At 39.9% G+C, this 27,283-nt stretch overlaps 1 protein-coding gene across 4 annotated transcripts in view; it reads right to left on the bottom strand.

Moving 5' to 3' along the window:
* The window catches only part of arhgap24 (Rho GTPase activating protein 24), a 78,930-nt gene that overhangs the window by 12,149 nt on the left and 39,498 nt on the right, over positions 1–27,283 (bottom strand). For 3 of the 4 annotated variants that reach the window (XM_079658351.1, XM_079658352.1, XM_079658350.1), the window contains exon 4: positions 3,957–4,079. In XM_079658351.1, coding sequence (XP_079514477.1) covers positions 3,957–4,079 — 123 coding nt within the window. Of the gene's footprint in view, positions 1–3,956; positions 4,080–6,353; positions 6,838–27,283 lie in introns of those variants that run through there. The other variant, XM_079658353.1, reaches the window with a different exon arrangement.

Raw genomic sequence — 27,283 nt, 5'->3', positions numbered from 1 at the left:
TGAAACACAAGACCAAATATTTAATGATTGGAAGAGATTGATTAATGCTTCACAAAATCAGTATTGGGTCATTGTTCTTTGATGCTTGTGTGCACATAATCGGCATGCTTTTATTTCAAAGCGATATAAATATCAAACAACTCCAGTGTTTCCAGGGTTTTATGACATTTTTCTTGTATCACAGATGCTTACAATTAGTTTCAATTTGTGACAGAAACTCTTAGCAGCTACAGAGTATGATTCTGAAATTACTAGTATTATAGTATAGCCTTTGAAATATTAATACTGTTTAATATCCTGCACTAATTCACTTTCTCTTCTGAAGTGAAAGTGGCCTTTTTCTAAGAAAGAAAAAACATTAGCCTAGCATCTGCAGCTTAAGGCACATCAAAGAGAGCAGTTAAATCAATTGAAGAAAAAGTCAGATAAGGCCAGCTAGACAGTCCGAACAAAAAATATGTACACCCACAAAGCCTTAGTCTGATGAACAAATCTCTAACTTCCTGCTGAGCACCTCTCGCCTTTTGTCTGAGGCAGTCGGCGTAAAAAGAGACTGATTTCCATTTGCAGCAGTCTCATGTGGATGCAACACAAGAGGGGATTAAGGCAGCCTTCCTGAGAGATTTGGATCTGCACACTTTTCCGGTCTCCAGAGACAGACAGAGGCTACTCACACTCATGCATACACGCTGTACAACAAGGTAGTATACAGTAACTAAATTAAACAGAGCTTAACAGAACCCTTGTGCATTGACACTTAAGATAGCAACACAAAGCTTTAAATCAACTGGTGTTGGTTGGTGAAATTGTAGCTTAAATGAGTGTTTTGAACAGAAGTATTGGTCATAGATTTTACGCAAGCTGTTTTACCACTATCAATATTATGGTATGTTATCATACTTACCCCTCTTGAAAAGGACACAACTTGTTAGCTTCCGGAAGAAATGCCTATTAATACATTTGTGATAAGATAACACACCCGAGGCGCATAATTTAAAGTGTCTGCAGTCTAGCATTTTACAAAAACCAGCCTCGGTTTTTGCAGCTTTGACATAAAGCAAAACAAAAACTGTTCTGAAATACAAGCGCTGCATCAGTTTGCTAGGTCAGTCAAACAGTCTTCATATCCATGTTACAGAAAATGTTGATTAAAATGTTCTTTCATTTGAAAATAAGCAGCTCAGAAATCAACAGAGAAGTCTCTTTTCTTTTCCTCAGGGACTTTTCCACTTCAATCCTCACAAAAACCCAAATATGAACGAAACAGTCACACGAAATTCCCAAGATATAATGAAAGCTGTTTATCCGTGTTCCGAATATTAGCTGAATCAAAGTGAAAGATTGATAAGTCAAGCTTCACCAGAGTAAAGGACAGTGAATATCCTCACGTAATAAAAAGAGCAACAGAGAACAAATGAGAAAAAGGATGTTAAAGAGTTCATCCCACCAGACGTCCTGGTCATGAGTCTAGGAATGTTTTCCCTGGGTCACATGTAGCTGTGTGTGTGGACCGGCTTATGAAGAGTGTGTGCATGTGTTTATGTTTGCTGGCTCGTACCACATCTAGAGAAAGTCTTAACACAAGAGCAACACCTCTACTCTGCTAACTCTGCTACACCAGCTGCACACACACTCATATCTTCACACGCACACAAGGAAGGGGAAAGAGGTCCAGACCCAACACGGTCCAATTTGTCAATTTCCAGTGCTTATCGTCTTCTCTTCCGTGTCCTTGATTCCTGTTCTGTGATATGGTGTGGTAGATGAATGTTCCTCAAATAGGAGATATGAACCTGATTTTAACGCCTTGATGACTTTTCTGAATGTTACATATAAACTTTGAAACAAAACGGCCCCAAATCGAGCAAGTCATACACTAAATGAGAACTCTAACCCACAAGTAGAAGGCGGACAAACATCCCATTAAAGTGTGGTGTTAACTGTAAGTAAGGTTGAAAACAGTGCCTTCAAGTGTCAAAGAAAAGGAAATGTAATATTTGGAGGTGGTTGTCTGCTTTAACCACTAGTCCTCCAAACCAACAAATGAAACTGTCTAGAAAACTCTCCCATGTAATGTATAAAATACATGGGTGGAAATATTCAATTTGTACTTTTTACAGTTTAACATTTCAATTTAATACGTAGCAGGAATCCAACAACAGCTCAAATTAAAATGCTAAATCTTTACATGTGAATAATTGGTAATTACCATGGAAAAGTTCTCCAAAGATCCAGATGGAGAGACCACAGCTGCACATTTCTCAATCATCGAACTTCAAACTGTCTCTTGTCAAACTGCTGGCCAGTAATTAATTCCACATCATAGCAAGTGTTGGGCACAACAGCTCCGAGCTCCTCTGTGGGTCAAACACGTTCTCCCTCTCTATCTGTCACTCTGATCAAAAGTTTTAAATCACACTATAACAGCCAATCAGGGCTCAGCTCAGTCTCTGCTGCTACTGCAAAATGTAAAAGCCTGGAATATGTGTGCGTTTGTGTGTGAACTGTGTCTGTATATGTGTGAAAGCCGGCTCCGCCACCTTTCTTGTGGCATCTTTGACAAATGGCGCGTCCTTTTGAAGAGCAGTCAACTGCAATAGACATCAAACTGCCTGCACTGAAAACAGAGGGGCCAGCTCAGGCTCGTCCATTCACTGTGACACAGAGAGCGGACTGAACTGCCCGTCCGGTCTCAAACGCCGCACTTGCGCCCCGCTCGTACACAATGTAGACCAATGTCTGCCAGCAAAGTCAATAACAAGCTGTAGCGGCGCAGCAGGACACTCTGTAATCATCACACTGATCCCAGGGAAAACTTCATGAGAACAATTACAACATCATGCCCTTCAGCTTTGAATTACTGTGCACTTTTTGATTATTACATCACCATTGTTTGTTGGCTTATTTGATGCAGGTAATTGATTTTAACAACCATTGTTATTTAGCACGAACAAGCGTGATAGGAAGAGAAAAACAAACTTGCACAATGATGACACAAACGTGTGAGAAGAGATTCAAGCAGCACAAATCAAGCGCAGCAAATTGTCTTACGACTAAAAGCCTTTACAAAGTATGTGCGTGATGAATAAACAAATTTAAAATTTAAAATGCAAAATACTTGCCTGCAAATATTATCTGTTACAGGGTTTTATTTCGAAAGACAAGACAAGTTGCCTCTTTAAAGTCATTGTTTTCTTTTATTATAATTCTCATAAATATTTATTTTTCATTTCATTTAAGATATAGGCTCCACAAAAACCATTCCGCAAAATGTCATTGGTTGAAGCCTTTATGCATTTGTTCTAATAAGATATTATGTTCATTTTTACTGCATTATATAAGTGTTCTTTGTGGAAGTATCTAGGAAGATAACAGTTCGGAAAAACATATTGACGTGCTAATTAGATGCATGAAAAAGCCTGTGTGTTAAGGGCTGTTTAAACTAGTGTAGTTGTAGTAAGAAACACGGAAGGACACTGAACGAAACACTGAGGAGGGAAGGAGGAAGCATATGTTGCAACCTCCAGTCTTTGTAAACATGCCATGTTGTCAAACTTTGGAGATAAAGTCTTCAAAAGTTAGGATATAAAATACTGGTAAAATTGTGGTCAACTGATACAAGTAATCTTTATAAAACAGCTAAACCTGTATTGTGTAATCACATCTAGTTTCAGTTGTGAAAATAGTACATTATTGTACCTGGAAACGACTGGTAAGTCTCAACTCTACCATGCACCAACTACAGTAACATTATTGTCATTGTGCACAATGCTACTCATTCTTTCAGTTTCAATATAATGGACGTTTTTTTTGTATCAGTGGGATTTAACCACGCAGTTAACACTTTGATTGTCTTTTGTAAACTCTGCAAGTCATCCCAAAGAAGACCAAACTGTTTCTTGTTAACATTAAGATGTTATGCAGCTAATAACAACAGTGGTTGTTTGTTTACTGACCTCCGCCAAAAGGAGCCCAGATGACCCTGCGGATCGTCTTCACCCAATCCTCCATGTCATTCTGGGTGCTGGCCATAAGAAGGTAAGTCTCATGGTTGGCTGTCATCCGCTCTCTGTCTCCCCCTGTTCAAACAAAACACAGAAATAGAGACGATTAGTTGAATTAATATACACAAGATCTTCACTGAGAAGTCCATTCTCAGCGTTGGAAGCTTCATGTTGCATACTGGCACTAACACTAGTGATGGCACAAAATCATCAAACTCGGATGTAAGAAGAAGCTTTCCCCCTTCAGCAGATACAGGGAGGAAAAATCATTTCAGGGTCAAACTCGGACATACATCAAACTGCACAGTGAAGCTGAAACATCCAAAGGACAAGACATTTATATAGGGAAGGTAACTCTTGTATGACCTCTTGGTAACCCACACATCACTTGCTTCAAATGTTCATGGATGATACAATAATTCAGTCATAAGGTGTCTCACTTCTGGAAACACACATACTCCTTCTCGACTGTGCTGCAGCGATTAATCAAAAGTAATGTTTATATCCCTGGGCAGACGTATATGTTCCATTAGAGCCAGGCTCAGCTATCCTGATTCAACTCGTGGATAATGGCCAGGAGCACTCTACTGTCATGTGATACCAATAGGCTGAAGCCGAGGATCTCTGGACCTGTTTCACATGACAAATCTGGCTGCAGCCATTTACTACGACAACAGGCAAAATTTGTACTGCTGAACTTATCTTTATTGAGATTAAACACGCAAACAAACGACTCGTGGCATTTTACACTGATGCACCTGCTCTATTCTCGGAAGAGATGCGCTATTAAGAGACAAATGGGGTGTCACACAACAGTTGAATTATGCATGACTTTGACCACTAGGGATCCTGATCCATCGATTGTATTCCAGGATGAGACCTGAGCATTGCATATAAAATATATTTATGGACTCTTTAAACATAACATGACAGATTACCAATAAGGAGTCCTAATGACTTGAAATGAAGCAAAAATGTAAACTGTTTTTCAAAAAGGACCAAACGAGTCATTAGTTCGAGTTTTAAGTGAGGTTCATAACATCAGAATGAGAGATGTTCTAATGGATTCAACAATGTATTCTTTCCCCAAAAGCAGTTCTCATTCCCCATCCCAATATCAGATTATTATTATTATCAATGTCACTTACTTTCATAAATGAACAATCACCTTTGCAGGTGTGACTTAAGGAATTCACTCTGACAACAGTTCCATATGTAAACCAGTTTCGAAGAACCGAAAAAAATAGGCTCAAATTTATTTTGATCTGGATTAGTCGGAGAGCTATATTTGGAGCCAAACTTTGACACTGATACAGATGCTCCCTGTCAGTCTTAGTGAGATCTCATTAGCAGGCAGCAGATGCCAGTGTTTTCTCTGTGTGGCATTCTCCATCTCTGCAATCTTTACCCACTTTATAAAACACAGCCAATGTGAGAATTAAGAACAGTTCAAGAGGAAGAGCGATTGTACTTGAATATCTAATACTTTACCTAAACATTACTGTTATTGCTCATTCTCAGCATTTTCCGACTGCCAAAATAAATCAATGTACGACTAGTCAATTATTGATTAGTTGATCAACATAAATGACAAATGTTCTCTGGTTCCAGGTTTCAAATGTAAGGATTTGCTGCTAGTATCCATTGCATAGCATTGTAAAAAGCATTGATAGTATTTGTTGAATACAATTAAATGTGACATTTTCTGCAGATTGATCAGTAATGAAAATAATCTGTAAAAGTAGAATTGATGGTGTCTGTACAGTAAAATGTGTGGTATGCATGTCTACGCTTTTACAACTATTAACTAATTCACACAAAATGATCACATTTCAAATTTGGGATATATTTTTGGGTAGTAGGCTAAACAAACGATTTATGAAATGTTCTGTTCTTGTTATAATCAGGTTAGAAAAGTCACAGTTTAAACAATATAATAAAAATCAGATTAATGATGATTGTATGGTGTCCAAATATCATTGCAGTAAGTAAAATAAATGCATAATCCCTCCATATTGTGACTGAAGTAACAGTGGAGCTACCTAACTAAAGCTTGCAAAGTCAAACTCTAAACACACATTTTGAGGTTTTTACCTGTATTATGATCTGTGTCCAGGCAACAAGTCGTTCGTCTTAATTTTAGCATAGTGCCCTCTGATCCAGTGATCAGTACCAGCTCCTGACTGCCATTATTAACACCTCGCATGGAGCAGGCGGACGATTAATTAACTTTGTCAATCTAATCCTAATCTCTAGTCTCGCAAAGCCAAAGCAGCATTTGTATTCGAGCTATTTTGCTGTTCGTCCATTCATCACTTCAACATAAACAAAGAGACAGCTTCTGCTCACCTCTTAAGCGCAGGATTCACATCCACGATGTTATTTCATCTTTAGCTTCCTCAACCTGCGACATGCAACAGATTTCCACTGAAACCACTTGTCAACAAAGCGGAACGATGCACTGCTCAGACGGTGAATGTGCAGCTCTCTGCGCACATGTGAGTTGTTCCGCTGGTGGAAGAGCTCCGTCGCTCCAAAATACGTCAAACAAGCTTCACGTTAAAGAGTATTAACCAGGAGAACTCCGAGTTACAAAGTGGCCACATTGGCTGGTAAAATAATGGATTTGCAGAAATGCAGAGACGGAGACAGGAAGAGAATATCGATGTCCGTGGGTCCACTGTTTGTAAAACAGTGACCAGCAGGGGCGGGCAAAGCTTTTTTAAGGGTGGACTCGAAACCAAGTTAGCGCCAACCCCCATGTCCAGGGCCGGTCCTAGACTTTTGGGGCCCCCCTCACTCTAGCGCATTCTCACTACACACAACATGGAACCAACTTTTGTCTTATGATGTTAGCATAAGCATACATATTGTATAAATAAGCATGTAAACACCGTGGACCTAACCTCCTCTAGGGCGGTCCGGGTGCATGCTCCCCCGGGAAGATTTTTTTAAATATTGAAGTTAAAAGCATCAATCTGGTGCACTTTGAGAGCAACATTAAGAGATCTATGGATACATCTCTCAACACCCATATGAAACAGAACTGTAAAAATATTTTTCTTTATGGATATTTTACAAATCACTTAAACTGTATTCATGTTTTGTCATATAGTATTTCATAACTGTTTTTCATTTAATCTCTCTGGCTGTCCATCTCATAATGTTCACATAGAAACTAGCTGTCAATAGGAAAATCATTCAGAAGAATTATAATTTCTTGCAAAAATCTGTCACAAAAAAAGGTTGCACATTTAAATTCAGGTGTTGTTATGGCAACGTCAGTGGCCAAACAGCCACATTTACTGCTGCAAATAAGTTCAAACATGCTGTCGACACGTAAAGTAGACCCTCCAGAAAAACGCGGGCAAAAATCCTTGATTATGCGGGCTAAAATCCTTGATTATGCGGGCTAAAATCCTTGACTATGCGATTAAACATGCAGTGATTTTATGCGGTGAAATTGCGGGAAGTTGCGAAATATGCGGAAAGCTGCGAAGAATATCTTATTTTATTATTGTCTTATTTATTCTCTCTCACACACAACCTGCCACTAACGTTAAACCCCTTTCCTATTCAATTAAACACATTCAATGTTTATTTATTGTAAAAGCAATGGGGCTATATTTCTCTATTTATATCTCTCTCTCTCTTTATATCTCTATTTATCACACACACACACACACACACACACACACACACACACACACACACACACACACACACACACACACACACACACACACACACACACACACACACACACACACACACACACACACACACACACACACACACACACACACACACACACACACACACACACACACACACACACACACACACACACACACACACACACACACACACACACACACACACACACACACACACACACACTTCTCCGCCTCATTCTGTTTTCATTTACTCGTTCGTTATCTGACCAGCTTCAATCTTGTAGGCTACTCACTTCGTTTCTTTTAGCCCTCGAAAGGGTTTTTGGAGGTTGATGCCTCGGTGAACGTGAGTTGTTTTCGAATGTTTGAATGAATCAAAGTGGGTCGTCACCGTCGATTTTCTCTAAGACGTATGCTCCAACACACAGTTGCACGGGGTGCAGAATAGTTTCCCCCCACTTTCGTGAAAGACATCGGGGTACTGCTTTGCCCGGTCTTTAGCAGAAATGTTCGTCGGTAAATGAGATGGATCAGATTTTTTCATCTTGGTGTTTTCTCTCTCGTGTGAGTTCCACACGTTCACTCTACGGTGTTGTTTACCTTCTGTGATGCGCGAGCTGATGACATCACGTGATCATCATCACTACTTCACGTCAAGACGAGTTTTACATACCTTGTTTACCTGGCTCAAGTGGTGGCTCTGGGGTTGTTGTGTGAGCCACCACTAGAGAATTGTCGTCTTTTTTAAGAAATGTTTTTCTTATGTCCATCTTCAAAAACTCAATTCAACTCTCTGGTTGGTCTGGTGTCTTGCCTCTGTTGCATTCACTGAACACGGGAAATTACAATCCTGCCATCCTCTCGTGTCATGATGAGGTTTAGGTAAAGCACGGTTAATATATTATATTATTGACTCAATAATATAATACATGACTTTGAGAGTAGGCAATCTAGGCATATTAACACAATTAATTAAAACATACTTATCACGGTGACGGTGTACTGATATATATTTTTTTTATTTGCTAGCGGGCCCCTTAGTGGCTGCGGGGCCCTAAGCGGCCGCTTATGTAACTTAATTGGTCGGGCCGGCTCTGCCCATGTCCCTATTGAAAATATACATCTTTACAAATAGCTCACACATAAATAATTGCAAAATTATTAAACAAATAAATAAAGTAAATAATTAGGTAGGACACTGATAACTTCAACATGGGTCATTGGTGCATTATTGTAAACTTCTTCAGTAACCTGTGCCAAAAACTGCAGTTTACCGAATAGCCATTAGAGGCTGTTGCAGCTGGTGAATAAACATAAATTATCACCCTTTGCTACAGTAGGTAACAAATAAAAATGTAAATGTAATGTGTTCAGAAGAAATGTGCTAATGTTCACGGCTGTATTGTAGTGTTAAAAAATTGGTGGATTATGAACATTTCAAAAGTATATTTACACTTTAGTAGCTAAACGGCAATAATTAAATAATAGAAAATTATAACAACGACACATGGCTGGCATGTTGTGTTCTTGAGACAAAGAGGAACGTTATAATTAAGGGAGACCTTTGTCTATTTAGCTACAACTGACATCTTAGGTTACCCTTTAATGGCAGGTGCAGGCTTTTTTTTGCAGGAAAAACTACTGTCACTATCCTGTAAATAGAAAGTCTGGGCTAGAATCACAAGAAAATGATTAAAAGCCTTGCCCTGCTTTCTATTAGCGTCACTAGTTAAAAAGTCAACAGTTTGATGTTAATTTATTGACCAGTGAAGTGGATCTGTCAGATGGATTCCACAGTGACACCAATTTGTCACACTTGCCAATTTGTCACACTTGCCAATTTGGCACCCAAAAGTTTCTCAGTCACATTTGCATTGATTGTGATGCAAAGTAATTGTGATTAACTGGTTCCCCTGAGAGTACTTTTGTCCACATTTAAAATCAATTAGCCCTTTCTGTTTCCATTACTTGCATGGCGGGACATTACTTCCTTTTGGAAACAACGGTTGTGAAGCTATTAAACAAGCATGCAACAGGATTATACAGCATACCACGGCTATTACAGCACACTCCTGTTCCCACTGCCATTTCCTGGTGATGCTCAACCTTCTTCCACAGTGGCTGAATTGGCTGCATTGTTTATAAAGACAGGAGCAATTTCAAACTTGCTTAGCATATGGACAACATCCTGGATGAAACCTTTAAACACTGTGAAAGCGCTGTTTCCTGAGATCTCTTTATGACTGAGGAACAATGTTTGCTACCCCTTTAGCCCGGTAACTTTAACTACTGTATATAATATCCTGCATTATATTTTGTTACTGGAAATGTGTATTTCCACGTAATTTTCCACATGTATATTTTTTTACTTTTTAATACTATTTAATTTCTACTTCAGAAATATTTTAGATTGTTTATTTCTAGTGTCTTAATTTCTGTTATCTACCTTGCCTTGTTTTTTATGCTGCTGCAACGCAAACATTTCCCAAATTCGGATCAATAAGGTACTTGTCTATCTATCTATCTATAATATCAGTATAATACTTATCCTAGCAAGTTTGCTTAGCAAGTTTGCTTATTACTTCCTATGAAACATATCAGGAGCAGCAGATAGGCATCCATTTTCAGGCTGTTTGAGGCAGATGACATGAATAACAACCCTTATCTAGATGTACTGCTGATTACTACTTTACAAAATATAACACAAGTCGGAACAATGTAACTCTGGCTCCCTTTGTGTGTATGTCCAGGAAGTTTAATTGACTGTTTAATTTGAGCTAAATTGATTAAACAAATGAGTTCATTGGAAAAACTGACTCAAATGAGCAGCTGCAATGATTGAGTCATCGGTTTGTGAATGACATAGGTGCTATAAACTGCTCCAGGAACTGATGGATAGTTATTTTCTATGGGAGTTTTTTTTGGCCAAATGCAATTAAACTATTTCACAGCACAGCACTAATTGTTTGGATACAAATGTTGAGCCTTAGTACAAACGCACAGCATTCCCAGATAACTCCCGCTGCATTGTCTCCTGACTTCAGACAAATAGAAACCAATCAATGATTAGTCTTTAGGATACAACCACCATTATAAAAGGGAGAATACGAGTAAAGACACATTCCTGTGAAGCACAAATATTAGCTTTGCAATTTCTATTCTGCAACATTCACAAGATAAGATTTTGAAAAAGCATTTTTATCTCAAAATATCCTCCCGTCACCAGTAGGTAAATACTCCATATCTGTCCAGAAAATAAAATAGCAGGAGGCTCCCCTTTCATTTATTCTGTGGTGGAGCTGCCTGCAGGTATTATTCTCCAGCACACACTTCTTCTGTGACTGGCACCAGCGGTTATTCAAAAAGAAGCAAATCATTGCATCTTAAGTGACACTAATTCCAGCAGGAATTCCCTGCCAGAGACAGTCGAGAACATTTACTTATAGCACGACTGTACCTGAAGAGACAACCGTGACAGCTGTCACAATTTCCCTGATTCACCACGCTCCAGAACACTGCTCCGAAGTTTTATAAACTCAGCGGTGAACAATTGTCAGCTTTACTGAGGCGTGCAGACTCCTGCTTCAGAGGAGAGAGCTTGTAATAAAGAAGGATTCCTTATTCACCTTGAGACTCACACCTTATGAAAAACAGTTCAGGAGAAGAGAAAATGCCACACCTGTTCAAGTTACGACTGAAAATACTCTGCTGTGGAGTATCTACGGGTAAAAGAAGTCAGCTGTTATTTACATACAGAGAACACTTTAAGGTACTCCAACTGCACAGAATAACCACAGACAGATAGCTCATACAGCATAAGTAAACAAAGAAAATGCATTGCTAAAATGAAATGGATATGTCCTATTTATTTAAATGACATCTAAATAATTGCATGCCCTCACACCAAACCCTATCATATCAATGAACTCAAACAACATTAGGTTTAGCTGTGTGTCATAATTAGGCTACTTTCTGAGCTGGGTTCAAACAGCTGTTCATTCCAGTTTGGACCACCAGCCTTAATAAGCAGCCGAACCCAGCTGCAGACTAGTCTTTAACTAATGGCTCAGAAACAGGTGGGGGACAACAAAGGATCCCACTGTGCTATAATTGCTCAGAAATACCTGCAGCCCAGCTACACTTCTCTATGAATGATTCTGACTCTATACCTCAACAGGCAGTGAGGGCATCCACTCTACAACATGCAGTGGCGGTACCAGATATTTTCTTTTGGGGGTGCTGTGGGGTAGCTTGGAGTTTCATAGAGGGTGCTCAAACATTTAGGGTTTCCCATTAATCTCCCAGGCGTTACAGTTGAATTTTCTACTACAACACTCTGACAGGAGCAGGGCCGTGGTAAGTAGGGGTGCTGAGGGTGCTGCAGCACCCCCTGGTGGAGGACAGGGGATCTGCACTTCCACAAGATTAAATGCAAATATAATACCAAAAAAACGAATTTTCAGCCTTGATGTAACGACACTCATAATTAAGTAAAGATAACACCCTTTTCACCCCGGTTACATTTTCCATTTGCCCTGTACGATGGGCGCTGTAAGTGATGAAAGTGGGGAATGTTGGCTTATCAGGCGCCCGTAGCTCACAGCCAAAGTGAGAGAGATAGATAGATAGAGATAGAGAGAGGGGGTGCACCGGTACCGGCGGGGATTGTTGTTAGCTTCTGCTGCGCTAACGGATATAAGAAGCTGTTTCTACAATAATGTGGAGGGAGAGTTCTGTCCTGTCAGACTGAGAGGCTCAGTGAGGTAAAGGACTCTGAGGGTTTAGATAGTTCACTTTAGTCTAAGTTATCTCAGTGGGTCTCAAACATTTTGATCACAATTTATGTAAGCAAATACTTCAAAGGGACACCTTTATAATTATTAGGATAAATAAAAACAGGTTTGAAATCATTCCAATGTATACTATAGGACAGTAAACCAAAAATATTGTTTAAAACTGGAGAGATTAAAAAATATGCATAAATAAATAAATGTTAACTGGTAAAATAAGATATAAATGAACCACAAAAATAAAACAAGTTAGCCTACATTTATTTGATATTGGCTATGGTAGGTTATTGGTTATGTTCACATACAAACCGATCTTTTTCACATGGGTGTTTAGAGTTGTATCCCCTAGATCAGTCTCTAGTAATTGGGCGCTCAAAGTGCACCAGATTGAAGTATTTTACTAAAATGTTTAAAAAACATCTTCCTGGGGGGGCACCCCCAGACCCCCTTAGAGGATGTGAAGTCCACCCCCCAATTCAACATGTTCATGCAATACTAAATATATTTGAAGCATTTTTATATAAGCTGTCCACCATATCAATATGTTTCTCTTTTTGTAGTGTATTGGTCTTTTGTAGAGGTTTCATTGCCAGCTAAAATCTTGCCTAGGGCAGCCGATTGGTCAAAACCAGCCCTGGTGTCATCCCCACAGCACCCCCCATTTGAAACATGTTCCCACGGCTATGGACAGGAGAGAGCTCTCCCTCTACCTTGTTGTTGAAAAAGCTCCTTATATCCGTTACCGTAGCTAGCACCAGATGCTAACCACAACAATCTCAGGTACCGGTGCACGCTTGCTCTCTCTCTCTCTCTCTCTCTCTCGCTCACGCACGCACGCACACAAAATGTCTCGTGCCACACACACACACACACACACACACACACACACACAGAGCTAGAATGAAACACAGAGACCCAGAAGTAGGCTACTTATACTGTAGCATATTATTTTTGAATCAATCCTTTTTCAAATTATGAATTTCACACATAAAAAAAGACATACATTTATTGGGGTGCTTAGGGGGTGCTATGGCTATCGTGGGGGGTGCTCCAATTACATTTTGAAACTACAGCTAAGCAACATTTGGCTTATGTTATTTGTTATTTTTAGAGCTCTGTTTTTGTATGGATTTAACAAACACATTATAATAGAGACAGTCTAGCTTCCCCCTGCCTCCAGTCAGTCTATGCTAAGCTAAGCTAACTGTGTCACAGCTGTAGCTTTATATTGAATGAACAGCAATTAGGCTTACTTATCTTTTCATCAAACCTCTGCCAAAACATCAAACTATTCCTTTAACGTCAACATTACTTGGCAGAGAATCCACTTAACCTTACAAATATGTTGTCTCAATGTGATTAACCTTATGTTCATCTCATCACAAGTGTCTAACAATGAAAGAAAATAAGTCAGTTTGTCTCATTTTGGCAGACATCGCCCAAAAGGGTGGGACGTCAAAGGGTTCAAAATAACAAAAACGTATCAAGTGTTGTCAATATTCAGTAAAGTGGAATACATTTGGTGGGAGACTTGTAAAATATGTGAAAAGTTAGGCCTGATTGTGCTGCATGCCAGGTGGAGGAAGCAGCTGTTGCTGGCTCAGAAAACAATGCAGACACTGTAACTGCTTTGCTTAACTTTAAATGGTAAAAATATGTGTCGTAATTCTTCCAGTGTCTGTGTGTGGTTGTGTGTGTTTGTGTGTGTACACAGAGGGAGATTAAATGACTTCATCACTGTCTGTACTCTGTTTTCTGCAAGAGTCTTCTTGTTTGCATGCAAGCAGGGGCAAGTTGAGATTCAATATTGTGTCTAATGATGGTCTTCTCAGAAGTCCACACATCATAAATACCTCCAACAGAACAGGAAGTAACTCAGCGAGTCACAATGAAAAAATGTTTGTTCATTCATTTGGAATGATGACGAGGATTTAAAGTGGAAAGAAAAACTACTGCTAGCCCCCTTTTCATCTTTTGTTTATAAAAAGTTTAATTCATAAGTGATGTCACCTCAAGATGATCCAATCCCTACGCAAAGTGCAGCTGTTACAACAAATAAGTGTTTAAAGTAAAGTGTTTAGTGGAGTTAGAGAGATGTCAAATAATAATAATCAGAGTAGTCAAATAACACTTTTTGTTACCTTGGTGAGAGGAAAGTACATCACAAAATCCGTACTGTGGAAAACTATGCACTGCCTGATGAACCATCTCCATACCTCTGGTATCCATAAAAGAAGCTCCCTGAGTGGGTTGCAAAGTCCCAGCAGCCCGGGTTAACTTAAGGACGGGAGTTCCTAACGGAGGAGCTAGATTTTTGGCCTGGCTCAGAATGAGAATGAGTGAGTGAGCACAGCTGAGAGGGTGTGAAATAGAAAGGGAGGTGAGGTTTGAAGAGGGGGTTAGGGGGGGGGAACACACACACACACACACACACACACACACACACACACACACACACACACACACACACACACACACACACACACACACACACACACACACACACACACACACACACACACACACACACACACACACACACACACACACACACACACACACACACACACACACACACACACACACACACACACACACACACACACACACACACACACACACACACACACACACACACACACACACACACACACACACACACTAATGGGAACAATAGGCAGATCTCTCTGAAGGCTTGAGTTTAAAAAGGCTACCGCTTTGACACAGGGCATGACCCTATAAGCAAACATGGTATGTCCCATTCACACTGCAGTGCTTTGTTAACATCTCCAACCTCAAACTATGTAGAGTATAATAATGACATAATATTGACTTTTGGCATGTGGGAGAGAGAGGCTATATATTACATTACTACTACTATTCTATCCCTTGGATGCCATGTTTCATGACATTATATGTTAGGGTTAGGTTAATAAGTAAGTAAAACTAATGAAGACAAAGTAAAAGTAGGGAAATAGTGCACTATTGGAAAAACAAATGGGACATAGGAATTTGGTAATAAGTAATGAATAATAATTGTTGGATGCAGCCCTATATGCCAATTCAATTCTAATTGCTTGATGGTGGACAATGATGTTACACATTTGAGATGCAACACAATCCATTTCCCCAACTATTGTTGTGTGCCTTCTCTTTTTTTCTGTTACTACTGCTTTTATCACTGTGGTTATTTACGTGTTCATATTTCTTTAACTGCACTGAGAGAAGCCTACAACATTTCACTGTACCTGATTATGATGACAATACAGATATTCAGAATCTGATTATCAAATAATAATTGCACAAAAAGCCTAACGTACAACATTATCTGGTTCCACTGTCTCAAATGTGAGGATTTACTTTCTCTGCTTTCGATCATTGAACATCTAATATGTTTGGTTTCTCTCTCACTAAACTAATAGATTTGTCATGCTGACAGACTCCTGGTGTATAGCTTTCTTCTCTCTGTGGCTTTATCTATCCTTCTATCTAATGGGTGTCCTGTTCCACCTTACCCCCAGTAAGGTATCGATGGCTAATTCTCTTCCTGGTGTCATGGTGGTCCTTGCTTGTCAATGAACATTATCTGAAGGCAGACACCACAACATTATTCTCCCCAAAGACATTGTCTCGTGAAGAACACAGACTCCATAGAGTTACTATGGCTATCCATTACCATCTGATGCTGAATGAGTAACAGAGTGAATAGGAGGGGGGAGGTCAAAGGGGACGAGGATTGTTTGGCTCTACTGTCCCTCTACAGGCACTCACAGGGAAAGAAGGTAATCCTGGCACCAAAAATGGAGAGTAATGTCCATCATCTTTAAATGTTCGATATTCTTTGGTGGTGAATGGTAAACATGATACCTTGCTGTTGAGTGAGGAAATATGAAGAGTTCAATGAGTTGTCATGAGGACAGTCGGGGGAGGCAGTGGGTCTGTCCTGTTCAGGGAGGGCTGTCAAAAAGCCAAGTGTGTCCGTGACGATTTCATGCCAACTAAATAAAGAGCCGTGTATGTGTGTCCTGCCAAGGCTGCTGTAAATATAGTATTATGTAAGGGGAATCAATTTCAACTTTAGGAAACACGGATCAGACTCGACTTAAAATCCAGAGCTTGTGTTGAAATATAAGTCGGCGAGATAATTATAAAGACTGGAGACTAGTACAGATGGAAAATAAAGTTATACACTGTCTGCGGGTGCGATTTATAAGAATCACACCTGCATTTTTGTATGTTTCACTTCATGTCACAAACACATGCTACTTTATTCTAATGTTACTCTGAAAGAAGAACATGAGTAAATAGTATTATAGTAAACTAAGATAGTTTGTAGTTTCCTAAAGTTTTTGTTCCTACTGTACTGAAATGGAAACCAGTGGCAGCCTTCAGGCCATGACATTTGAATCTTGCAACCGACAATGAACTATGTTTGCTTTGGAAAATGGCTCTAAGGAGTGTGAAGTGTGATTTATAGTAAAGAAAAACACTAACCCTGAAATTATCCTTTAATATTCTACTTGGATTTAAAGTGTTAACAGTCAAAAATGGCAAATGTAAATATAAATCACAAGTGACATTTACAGTAGCTCTTGGCCATTGGCATGAACCCACAAGCATTCTGTTCAAGCTATTTATTTCTGTGGTGACTTGCAGTATAACTTTAATTACCGGTAACTATGCACAACAAGGGTTTGAGGTTTGTTAAAATACCAAAAACTTTACGAGTGAACCACTGATAGCTTCAGTGACTACTGACTCAGGGATTAATGTCCCATTAAAATGTTAGTGTGTTGCGTTTTGGTGAGGGATGGCAGCTGTTGTCACTTGAACAATTGCACGCTATGCTGGGAGGCTAAAACAAATCAGGGATACAAGAGGACTGATACTTCAGAGGAAGCTTCTGGAAGGTGGAGTATATACAGATCAGAGAGAATAAACTCTGCAGCAGAGCCCTCTAAAGTCAACCTGATACTGGTCTTTAATGCACCTTCAGCCTGGTATCATCACTGATTGTCAGAGAATTTGTGTTTCATGCACAGCCAAATGCACTTCAAACACGAATACCCTATGTTTCTCTCTGTGCAATGTATGTGCTCTATAACATGCATGTGATGTTTTGTGTCTGTGAAACATGCAGACATCCTTACAGTTATGTAAACATATCTCACTATGACAGATCACCAACTGGACAAGTGTATATATCATGCACTTATCTCCGTGAAACTGTAAATCTGTGTGGAATACATGCCAAGAATTCATACTTGGGTGTACACTCTTTGACCCCAAAATGAAGGATCTCCCACAACGTTTGTCCGGTTTCCAATTTTGTTTTGATTTAGATACAGGATGTTTTCAGGGCTTAGCCTTATACACATATATGCAGATAAGGATGCTACTGATTTTTTCTTTTAAACTAGACAAAGAAAGTAATCAAGTAGATGTTTCCCAATTTAGGATAACATGTCATTCCCCGCAATCTACCGCTTTGTTTTGGATGTAACAGCTTTCATCTTAATTACTTGGAAGGAAAAGACGTAGACAAACATCCTGGCTCTCTGCAAAGTGACTGCGCTTCCCTTTATCTGTCCAGAGAATGAAACAAGGAGTGGACTTGACAAAGTACCTGTTGCTCTGCTCACTTATACCTCATAATATCACCTTTCAGCCCTGATGAGGGCTTCAGGGCAGATGCACACCTGCAATCCCCACAGCCAAAATTGATAGTTTGAGTCAGCGTGGCCTTTGGGAATGCCCTTTGAACTTTCCAGACAGGGTTACAGAAACTGGACTTCTGGTTCATTGTTGCACTACTTACATATGTCTTTAACCATGAAAAATAAAGAGAACCAGCAATAAAAGTAAACAGGAACAGCGTGAGTCTGGCTGGTTAAGGCCAGAGAGATAAAGAAAATGGTAAATATTTGAGTTAAAGATGTTTCTCATGATTTTCATTTAGCTGAACTAATTTCACAATGAACTCACTCTGGTTATGTGTCATAGAAGCATTCATCAACATTTCCATTTGCTTGATTGCTTTGGGAGATTGAAGGGCAAGTCAGATGAGAACATTATTGTTGATGTAAAGCAGAGATACATCCATTACTCATCACCCTGCATGAGCCTCTCCTACCACCTCACAAATACTTAGTGACTGATGAGGTGGAATAAGAACCACAACCATTTTTGGTGCAAAAAATAGCAGAAGCATCCGTGTCGCTGTGTTTATAAACTGCTGCCTGTATCTGTCTGTCAGTTATTTTTAATGTTTGTTTCTGCCCACAAATCTGTGTGACCGAAGCAGGCCCCATAAAACCTCCTGTTGACTCGCAGCAGAATTATTCAGACAGCGAGAAAGACAGCATCCATCAGCTTGGGCAAGATAAGCCTGTTTTCATTTTGGCCATCGCAACAGTCCTGTCTGCGTAGCCGCTCCACATCCTTGTTGTTTTTTCTGACAAAGCTGGCCAAAGCAGTGCTTGCCGGAGAGGGCTGCAGTGCAGGGGGAGTGCAGTTCAAAGAAAAAGATTGGTGGTGATTTAAGTGGAGAGACAGAGAAATGCTGACGATGATGTTGGCTCTTTGTGTGTTTGAGTGTACGCTGCTGAACTGTTGCTAATGTTGATCGGTCCGTTTCTCTGCTTTAATGCTTAAATAATGCTGTCAGAAAAATAATGTTTTTTTGACTATGTAAATGTATTGATTCCACAATGTAATGGCCACTGGGTAAGATCTCCCGCTAAAGTTTGGTTTATGGCATTAACAAAAAGCAGTGTGTCCTGTGTTTTTTTTTATTATTTTTGTTAAAAAGTAAGTACTAGCTCAGATGCTAAACTTGTCAAATGATGTCATACACTGAGTTTTCTGTTGCTGCTTTTACTGCCATCACAACTCTTATAGAGTCACCACACTTCCAATAAATTATTTTCTCTGTAAAATCAGTGTAGTTCTTAATCTAATCTTTATTTAGCACAATCATCAGTATTACTAGTTGCTCTGAAAGAGGGAAGCATAAGAGTAAGTTTAGATACTAGATTTTTCTGATGTGCTTTCTATTGTCACATGGACTGGTTTTAATGCCGGCTAGTACCAATACAGCCAAGAATGATCCAATTATTGATATAACTAAAGTCAGACGAACCCATAACAAAGTTGAGCAGATGCTGAGGATATCTTACTAATTGGACAGTGTTCAATGATAAAAAATAAATAAATGCTGAGCTTATCATTTCATAAGAAACTGTTTTAATCATTAAGTTCTCAAACACATAAAACACCTCTCTTCCTCTCTTCTTTTTCCTCTTTCAACACTTCTTGAAATCTCATTTCACAGGATCCAACATTGTATGTCTCCTTTCTCCCATCTGTTGTTTCAGGTTGTTGCATGAGAACGTCTCTCCCAGGACGGATTTACAGGCAGGCAGGGAGCCATGAATTCAGGAGTGTGCTCTGTTATCAGCCTCAAGCAGCCAAGCAAAGTGAAATTTGACCCGGCTGAGAATGCTTTCTTGCTTAGCATGATTTTCCTTCCTCTGGAAAGACTTTTTTTAAAGATACATATCAAGTACAACCACACCTGGGTGGCATTTAAGTGGCACAAGGTGTAAAAGCTTATGTTATTATACAGGTTATTCTGGCTTGTTTCAGTATAGCTTAATACTTACAAGTTATAAGTGTACATGGGAATTGCTAAACTTTGTATTTAGTCTTCCTTTTGTTAACATTGAGATATGTAATGTTTGCTTCGTTTATGTGTAATGATCAGCAGGGTGCAGAGCAATAAAACATTTACTGTTAGAGATGCTCTCTGCTAATGAGGTCTTGGTAGGCTGGCCTCATCAGTGTAGAGGACTGCCTTTCACTTTTGCAAACAGTTTGCAATTACATTACTAAATTTGGTTGACATTTTCACAAGAAACCATCTATAAGGCTATAATACTTTACAAGTGCAATGGAAAATGTTCCATAATCTTTGCTACCTCTTGGCAGCGAGGGAAGACTCAGATTGCTGCTTTTATATGTTACTCATTCAACAGTCATTGGAATATTGGAAAGTTGTTACTTTACACACCAAAAACTGTGCACAGTTCTTGGAAAGTACAACTGCAGATGATGGAAATAAATGGTTTTAAGCCTGTTGGGGCTCCAATAGGATGTCAACTAAGAAAGAAGTTTAAAATTAAAATAAATCTTGGGAAGTGGAGAAAGGAATAAGTGAGTTTACCAGACCTCTGTTGCTCCTCATCTCTGTTTGAGTAAAATAACATAAGTACTGTACATTAACTTCTCACACATCCAAATCTCTGGATTAACTGTCAACAGCTTAATTGCATTTTGGGCAATGTAGGCGCCATATTTTGACGAGAAAGCAGAATGTGTGGAATAAATAAGGTGTGATAGGTTTTTGCTTCTGCCATAACGATTGTGAGAAAAAAAAAACAGTCCCGAACTTTTGTTCCTTTTTCATTTCCTAGAAGCAATGTTTTGGTCCTAACATTTTTTTTCTGTGAATGACACAGAAAGAAGGATCTTCATTAAGCTCCAAGAGATGAATGGTTATTGCCATTTTGTCAATACAGCATCACAAATGCCCCTCTTCAAAAGACAAACTGCCATTATGAAAAGACACATTTTATGAGAAATAATAAATCAGTTATTCATAGTTTGCAGATGGATGAATAAATAAAAAGCAATGTCACATTAACAGCTGGAAAATCTAAAACGCAAGCATCATAAACTGCTCATCTGAAATCACAGCTGTAATAAACATAAGCTATGAACCGTTACTTGTAAAACGCCCATCTGCTGAAATGATGAATGGACAGCATATGGAAAAAAACGCTGTCTCAATGAGAACAGAAAGTGAGTAAGAACACATTTAAGACAACTAAAGCTACATAGAAATCGTTCCACCCTTTTCCTGTAGTTTGAACTACAAACTGATCTTATAATATCACTGCAAATCAAATTAAACGCTCACAACCGGAGGCAAATGCGTTAGTATTCAATTCTGTAATGTAGAGAGACAGACCTGGGTTGGAGTTAAGATCCATGGGGTGCAGAGGCGTGCCCCTTGCTCAGCTGGAGGGTGAGGGAGCAAAAGCCACGCTGAGGCTGCTGACCGCTGACCCCCCCGTGCCACTTCTTCATCTGTTCTCGTTCAGTGCCACAGTCAGATTTATCTCCTTCTGTTTCTACTAAAACGCACTGCTCACTACCACTTACTACTGTCCTTCCTTCTCCCCCTCCTCCTCTCCTCTCGCTTCCTTCCACCTCATATAACTCTTTTTGCCTAAAACTTCATTTTACCAAGTCACAAGGGAGGTCACTGTCACACAGCAATCTGCAACACTTGTAGGCAAGGTCAGGCTGAGGCTAGTCTGTCTGCATCTCAGAAAGCCTTTCCTCTGCAAATATCTGCTGAAAGAGCAGAGGAAGCACATTTCTAAGTCACACACGATAGAAGTTTAGGAGACGGCAGCCGAATGAATACGAGTGAGACAGCGAGCCGAAGGCAAGATGTTCTCTGTAGGAAGTGAGAGGGGTGGGGTGGGTTCTGCTGCTGGTGGTGGTGGTGGAGAGAGTGCATCGTAAATCAAGCAGCCCTCCCCAAAGTGGGGACCTGTAAATCTGGTGAAGGAAGAGTGGGCACTCGGCCAAATGACTCATCCACAGCGCTCTATAAATACAGCCACACAGGGTCCACAAGCTGCAGCTACTGGTGGCCAAGAAGCCCTGAGACACCGGGGTTTCTCCCTGCTGGAGGACCTCTTTAATGGGCTTCTTATCGTTATTCAATCTCACCCATCATTATTTGCTTCATCAAATGGCGCAGAGCGCCCCTTTGAACCCGAGAGTTGAGGGTGATTACATTTTAAGACCCAACATTACCTGTTGGATTTAACTCAGAGGGGGGGAAAACGGGTTGTGGGAGACATCTAAATATTTATCCAGACAGAAACCAGTTTACATACCATTGGTCTGATCTTTCAAGTTAAGTGTCCCCACCAGACAAATACACAGCAGTAGCCAGGCAGAAAGTTCACTGGAAGTTAATATGTGCCCACCTGATATATGTGGGAGCAGTGGTTGTGGACTTAGAAGGGGAGACTAATGGAGGACATTGCTATGTGACATGTCAAATACCGATCCCCTCAATAAGGCTGTTATGCAAGCATCTGTGCTTCCTGTCAGGTCCCTCTATTAGGCCAGAGACTTGGCCTGTTTGCATTTCCTCTATAAGATTCCTTGATCACAGGAATAATAACGCAGGAAGAAGGCGGTCTGGAATTTTCAAACAGGAGATGAGAATGAGGCAGATATTTCTGCCACATACATAAAGAGTGACGCCTATTGTTTAGACGGACTACATTCCCCGGTCTCCTGCCCTTTGTCACGTACCTTTTCCAATCACCAGTTCAACAGCTCTTCACACGAGTGGTTGAGAAGCAAGGATCGTATGCATGGGTCAAATACATGTGTGTACAAATCTATGGTCGTGTGCATTGCTTTCTATAATCTGTTGCCCTTCACAGGTGAGATACAAAACGATTTACCACCACAAGCTGCTAGTTAATCATCTTTTTATTTTGTGACAGCTTCGAGAGTACATAGTGTGCTACACAATTTAAAATCTTGTAGCAGGCAACATTAAATGTCCACCGATCCCACGCCTTATCCTCTGGTGTTGTTATTGCAGCTGCCTTTTCCCATTTAGTGGTTGATCAATCATGGCTTTATGAAAAATGGGCTTCATAACTCACTTGACCCATTATAGGAGCTCGTACAAGAATTTGGACCCATCATTCAAATACATAAACTTCAAACGGTGTTGTTATAGAGACTTGTAAAAGGACTTTAACCACTGAGCAGACTGCTGATGAAGATACCGACACCATGTAAAACCATCAGTCATGTTCATGTGCCGCCATAAAGTTGTAACTTCCCACTTACAAAACAAAACGTTTTGTTTACTGTCAGATCCAATGAATTCACATTGTATGCATGTGCAGAAGTAAGGCACAACATGGTGCACTCTTAAAGAAATCTTTGAATTAAATTTGATACACAAAACCTTAATCCTTATATTCTAGCCTCATGCATGAGCATAACCCCCCAAAAACAGCGTTCTTGAGGGGCAAGCTTTCTTTCACTCCGTTTGAAGTGAAAGTATTTTCTTAACAAACTTAACTTCAAATTGAGAGAACTTTGGATTTCCCCCTACAGTCAGTGAACTTAACACTCTCCAGACCTTCTGCCGTAATGAGCAGTCTGGGAGAATCACACACAGAAGGGAGGCATCCTTGTCAGAGAGTCCAATGCCCCCTTGAAAAAACCTGATCATTATAAATATCTCCTCTCAACGTTTTCAGAGCCTGAACAGCTTCCATCCAGACTCCCACAGCACCTCCTGCAACATTACCTTGGGAAAACTGGTTAGTGACCTTTTACTAATCCATAACGTCACATGTAGTCATAATTAGCCAACTCCAAACCTTTCTACGATCTCTGAGAGGGTAAAAAAAGATGTTCCCTTTGCCTTGACAACCACCCAAGTCTGCATTGTTACTTTTAAATATATTTGACAGTCAGCCAGTTGCCTTTCCAGCGTCTTGTCACAGACTTTCAGAGGAAGGGAGTTTGGGTTGTCTGCATGCTGTTATAGACACAATCCCTCAAATGGTCTGCTTTCAGTATTTGCCAGTACAGTCGACCTGCTCCTAAATTCATGGTCACACGGAGTCTTTTCAATCATGGCTCTCCAACATTATCAAGAGGTATTTCATCTATGCTGCCTTGACATTAATGCATTTCCTATATAGCAGCCTCTGCCAAGGAAAAGTTCTCAGACTCTAACATTTTCCTCCTTTTTCTGCAGAATAAAGGATGTGTCTGCTGGGTTTTTACTTTCCTAAACTGCTTCTTACACCTTCCAACTATATCCCCAGTAGATTGTAAGCATTTCTCTGCCTCTGGAAAAGCACATTAAGCAACGTTCTGCCTCCACCACCTGGGACACTGAATGGTTTCCCAGAAATCGATAAGGAGCAAGTAAAAAACACTTTCTCTTTTCTCTTTTCCCCAACAAAGCTTGTACTTCAGCAACTAGGCAGCAGCTTTGTTGGCAGAGAAAATCACCATAAACCAAACAAAACACAAGTGTAATTCCGACCTGATAGTAACAGTACATTAAACATATATGGATTGCTAAAGTAAAATTGTTGTGAAATGTATTGCCACCAATCCATGACTGTACAAAATGTGATGCCAATTAAAAAAGTCAGTAAAGTCATTACAACGTTTACGATACAAATATATGTACATCATTTCATGGCAGATCATCCAACAGTTGTTGAGGCATTTTCCAATAAAAAACAAAAATGTCGACCTACTGATCCTTTAGTGATGCTAAATAAAAAGTTTGTATATTACCAAAGTCTGTGTGACTCTTCCTCTGGGGACTATGAATGTCTGAATGATTTCATTACAATCCGTCAAAAAGCTGATTCAATTTGGGCAAAACTGTGGACCCAACGAGGGATTGACAGTCATCCCCGCGGCTAACATGGCTTAAACAAACACACAATGTATATTTACTGTACTGTAATGTCATCACAATGCCAAATGAACTGTCACACTGTCAAACACAAACATCTTCTGCCTGAAATCTAACGTCGGGAAAATGTAAATAAAGTAGCCAGTTATCTTCAGTTGTTGGATTGTGGCTTTATAATGTGGAGGAATATAATACTGGCTGACATCATTCAACATGAAAATCCTCTTTGTTGACTACATGTATGTTCTCACTTCATGCAGCCCCTTTGTAATGCTGAGTGCTTGGATCGTAAATTCAGATCTAAAGTGAAACTACAAAAAGAAATGTAAATCTCGGAGGCCCCATATGAGCAATGTCAGCAGCAGCAGGAGGCCATATGCTGCTGTGTCACAGACAGCAGCTTAATGACTTCTTACACATACTGGTAAAACATGGATGTGCATAAACATGTCTCCACACACACACATCTCCGCCTCATTCTGTTTTCATTTACTCGTTTGTTATCTGACCAGCTTCAATCTTGTAGGCTACTCACTTCGTTTCTTTTAGCCCTCGAAAGGGTTTTGGAGGTTGATGCCTCGGTGAACGTGAGTTGTTTTCGAATGTTTGAATGAATCAAAGTGGGTCGTGACACACACACACACACACACACACACACACACACACACACACACACACACACACACACACACACACACACACACACACACACACACACACACACACACACACACACACACACACACACACACACACACACACACACACACACACACACACACACACACACACACACACACACACACACACACACACACACACACACACACACACACACACACACACACACACACACACACACACACACACACACACACACACACACACACGAAGATAAAGCGGAAAGAGAAGTTCAGTTTCGTTATAGAAATGTCATATCACAAGTGAATTCTTGAGAGGAAAAGGACACACACTCTGAACGGATAGAGTAGTGGGGGTCGTACAAATGAAGATCATTTTCCCTTTATGCTGTAAATATTCTTGTCACTCATGCTGTTCCTGGCATCTTTGTTTTTCATCATATTAATAATATCCATAAATTCCACTGCTTTCCCTCTAAACGCATGCCTTGATACTGCCACTTCATGCCTCCTGGATTTATGATGCATTACAAGCTGGGCACTATACATCCAACTGCTAATTGAATCAATATTTCAAAACATGGAGTCTGAAACAGAGAGCTGTTTCTTGTTTATATACTCTGTGTCAGATTCATTTGATCAAACTTGCATATTGATTAATATATATTCTAGGTATGACAGTGAAGTCGGTGTAGGAGGTGTTGTCATTGTATTTATTACAGCTGAGTGGGGCTGTCTCCCCGTTCTCCTTGGAGTTTGATAGCTGGACCTTCATTTTTATGATTCAATTTTATGATGTTTTTATTTAAGCAGTATGAGATATGAAGTGACCCCATTCCTCAACCTTTGAGATGAATAGTTGAATCCCTGAATTCATGGAATCTATCAAAGACTTTGATGAATTGTATTCAGAGAATTATGATGCCAAAATGATCTGCTCACTTGCTGTCCTCCAGGATATAATGAAGTCACAGTGCCCTCTATGAAATAAAAAAACATAAGCAAGGGCAGAACATCGGGAGGATCTTAATGGGGTATAAAGGAGGTCATCAGATCTCATCAGTAAAACAGGTTAGATCACACATTGTATTAAAGTTAGATCACACCTGGAGAGTAACTAATAGGAATCTACAGTATGTATGTGCTATAGGCCTACATACAGTTGCAAGAAAAGTATGTGAACCCTTTGGAACTACCTGGATTTCTGCATAAATTGGTCATAAAATGTGTTCTGATCTTCATCTAAGTCACAACAATAGACAAACACAGTCTGCTTAAGCTAAAACCACAAACAATTATATGTTTTTATGTTTTTATTGAACACACCATGTAAACATTTACAGTGCAGGGTGGAAAAAGTATGTGAACCCTTGGATTTAATAACTGGTTGACCCTCCTTTGGCAGCAATAACCTCAACCAAACGTTTCCTATAGTTGCATATCAGACCTGCACAACGGTCAGGAGGAATTTTGGACCATTCCTCTTTACAAAACTGTTTCAGTTCAGCAATATTCTTGGGATGTCTGGTGTGAATCGCTCTCTTGAGGTCATGCCACAGCATCTCAATTGGGTTGAGGTCAGGACTCTGACTGGGCCACTCCAGAAGGCGGATTT

This window comes from Notothenia rossii (assembly GCF_949606895.1).
Source record: "Notothenia rossii genome assembly, chromosome: 11".
NCBI lineage: Eukaryota > Metazoa > Chordata > Actinopteri > Perciformes > Nototheniidae > Notothenia > Notothenia rossii.
Note: the sequence above shows the minus strand (reverse complement) of the source record. Positions and strands in the feature narration are given on the sequence as shown.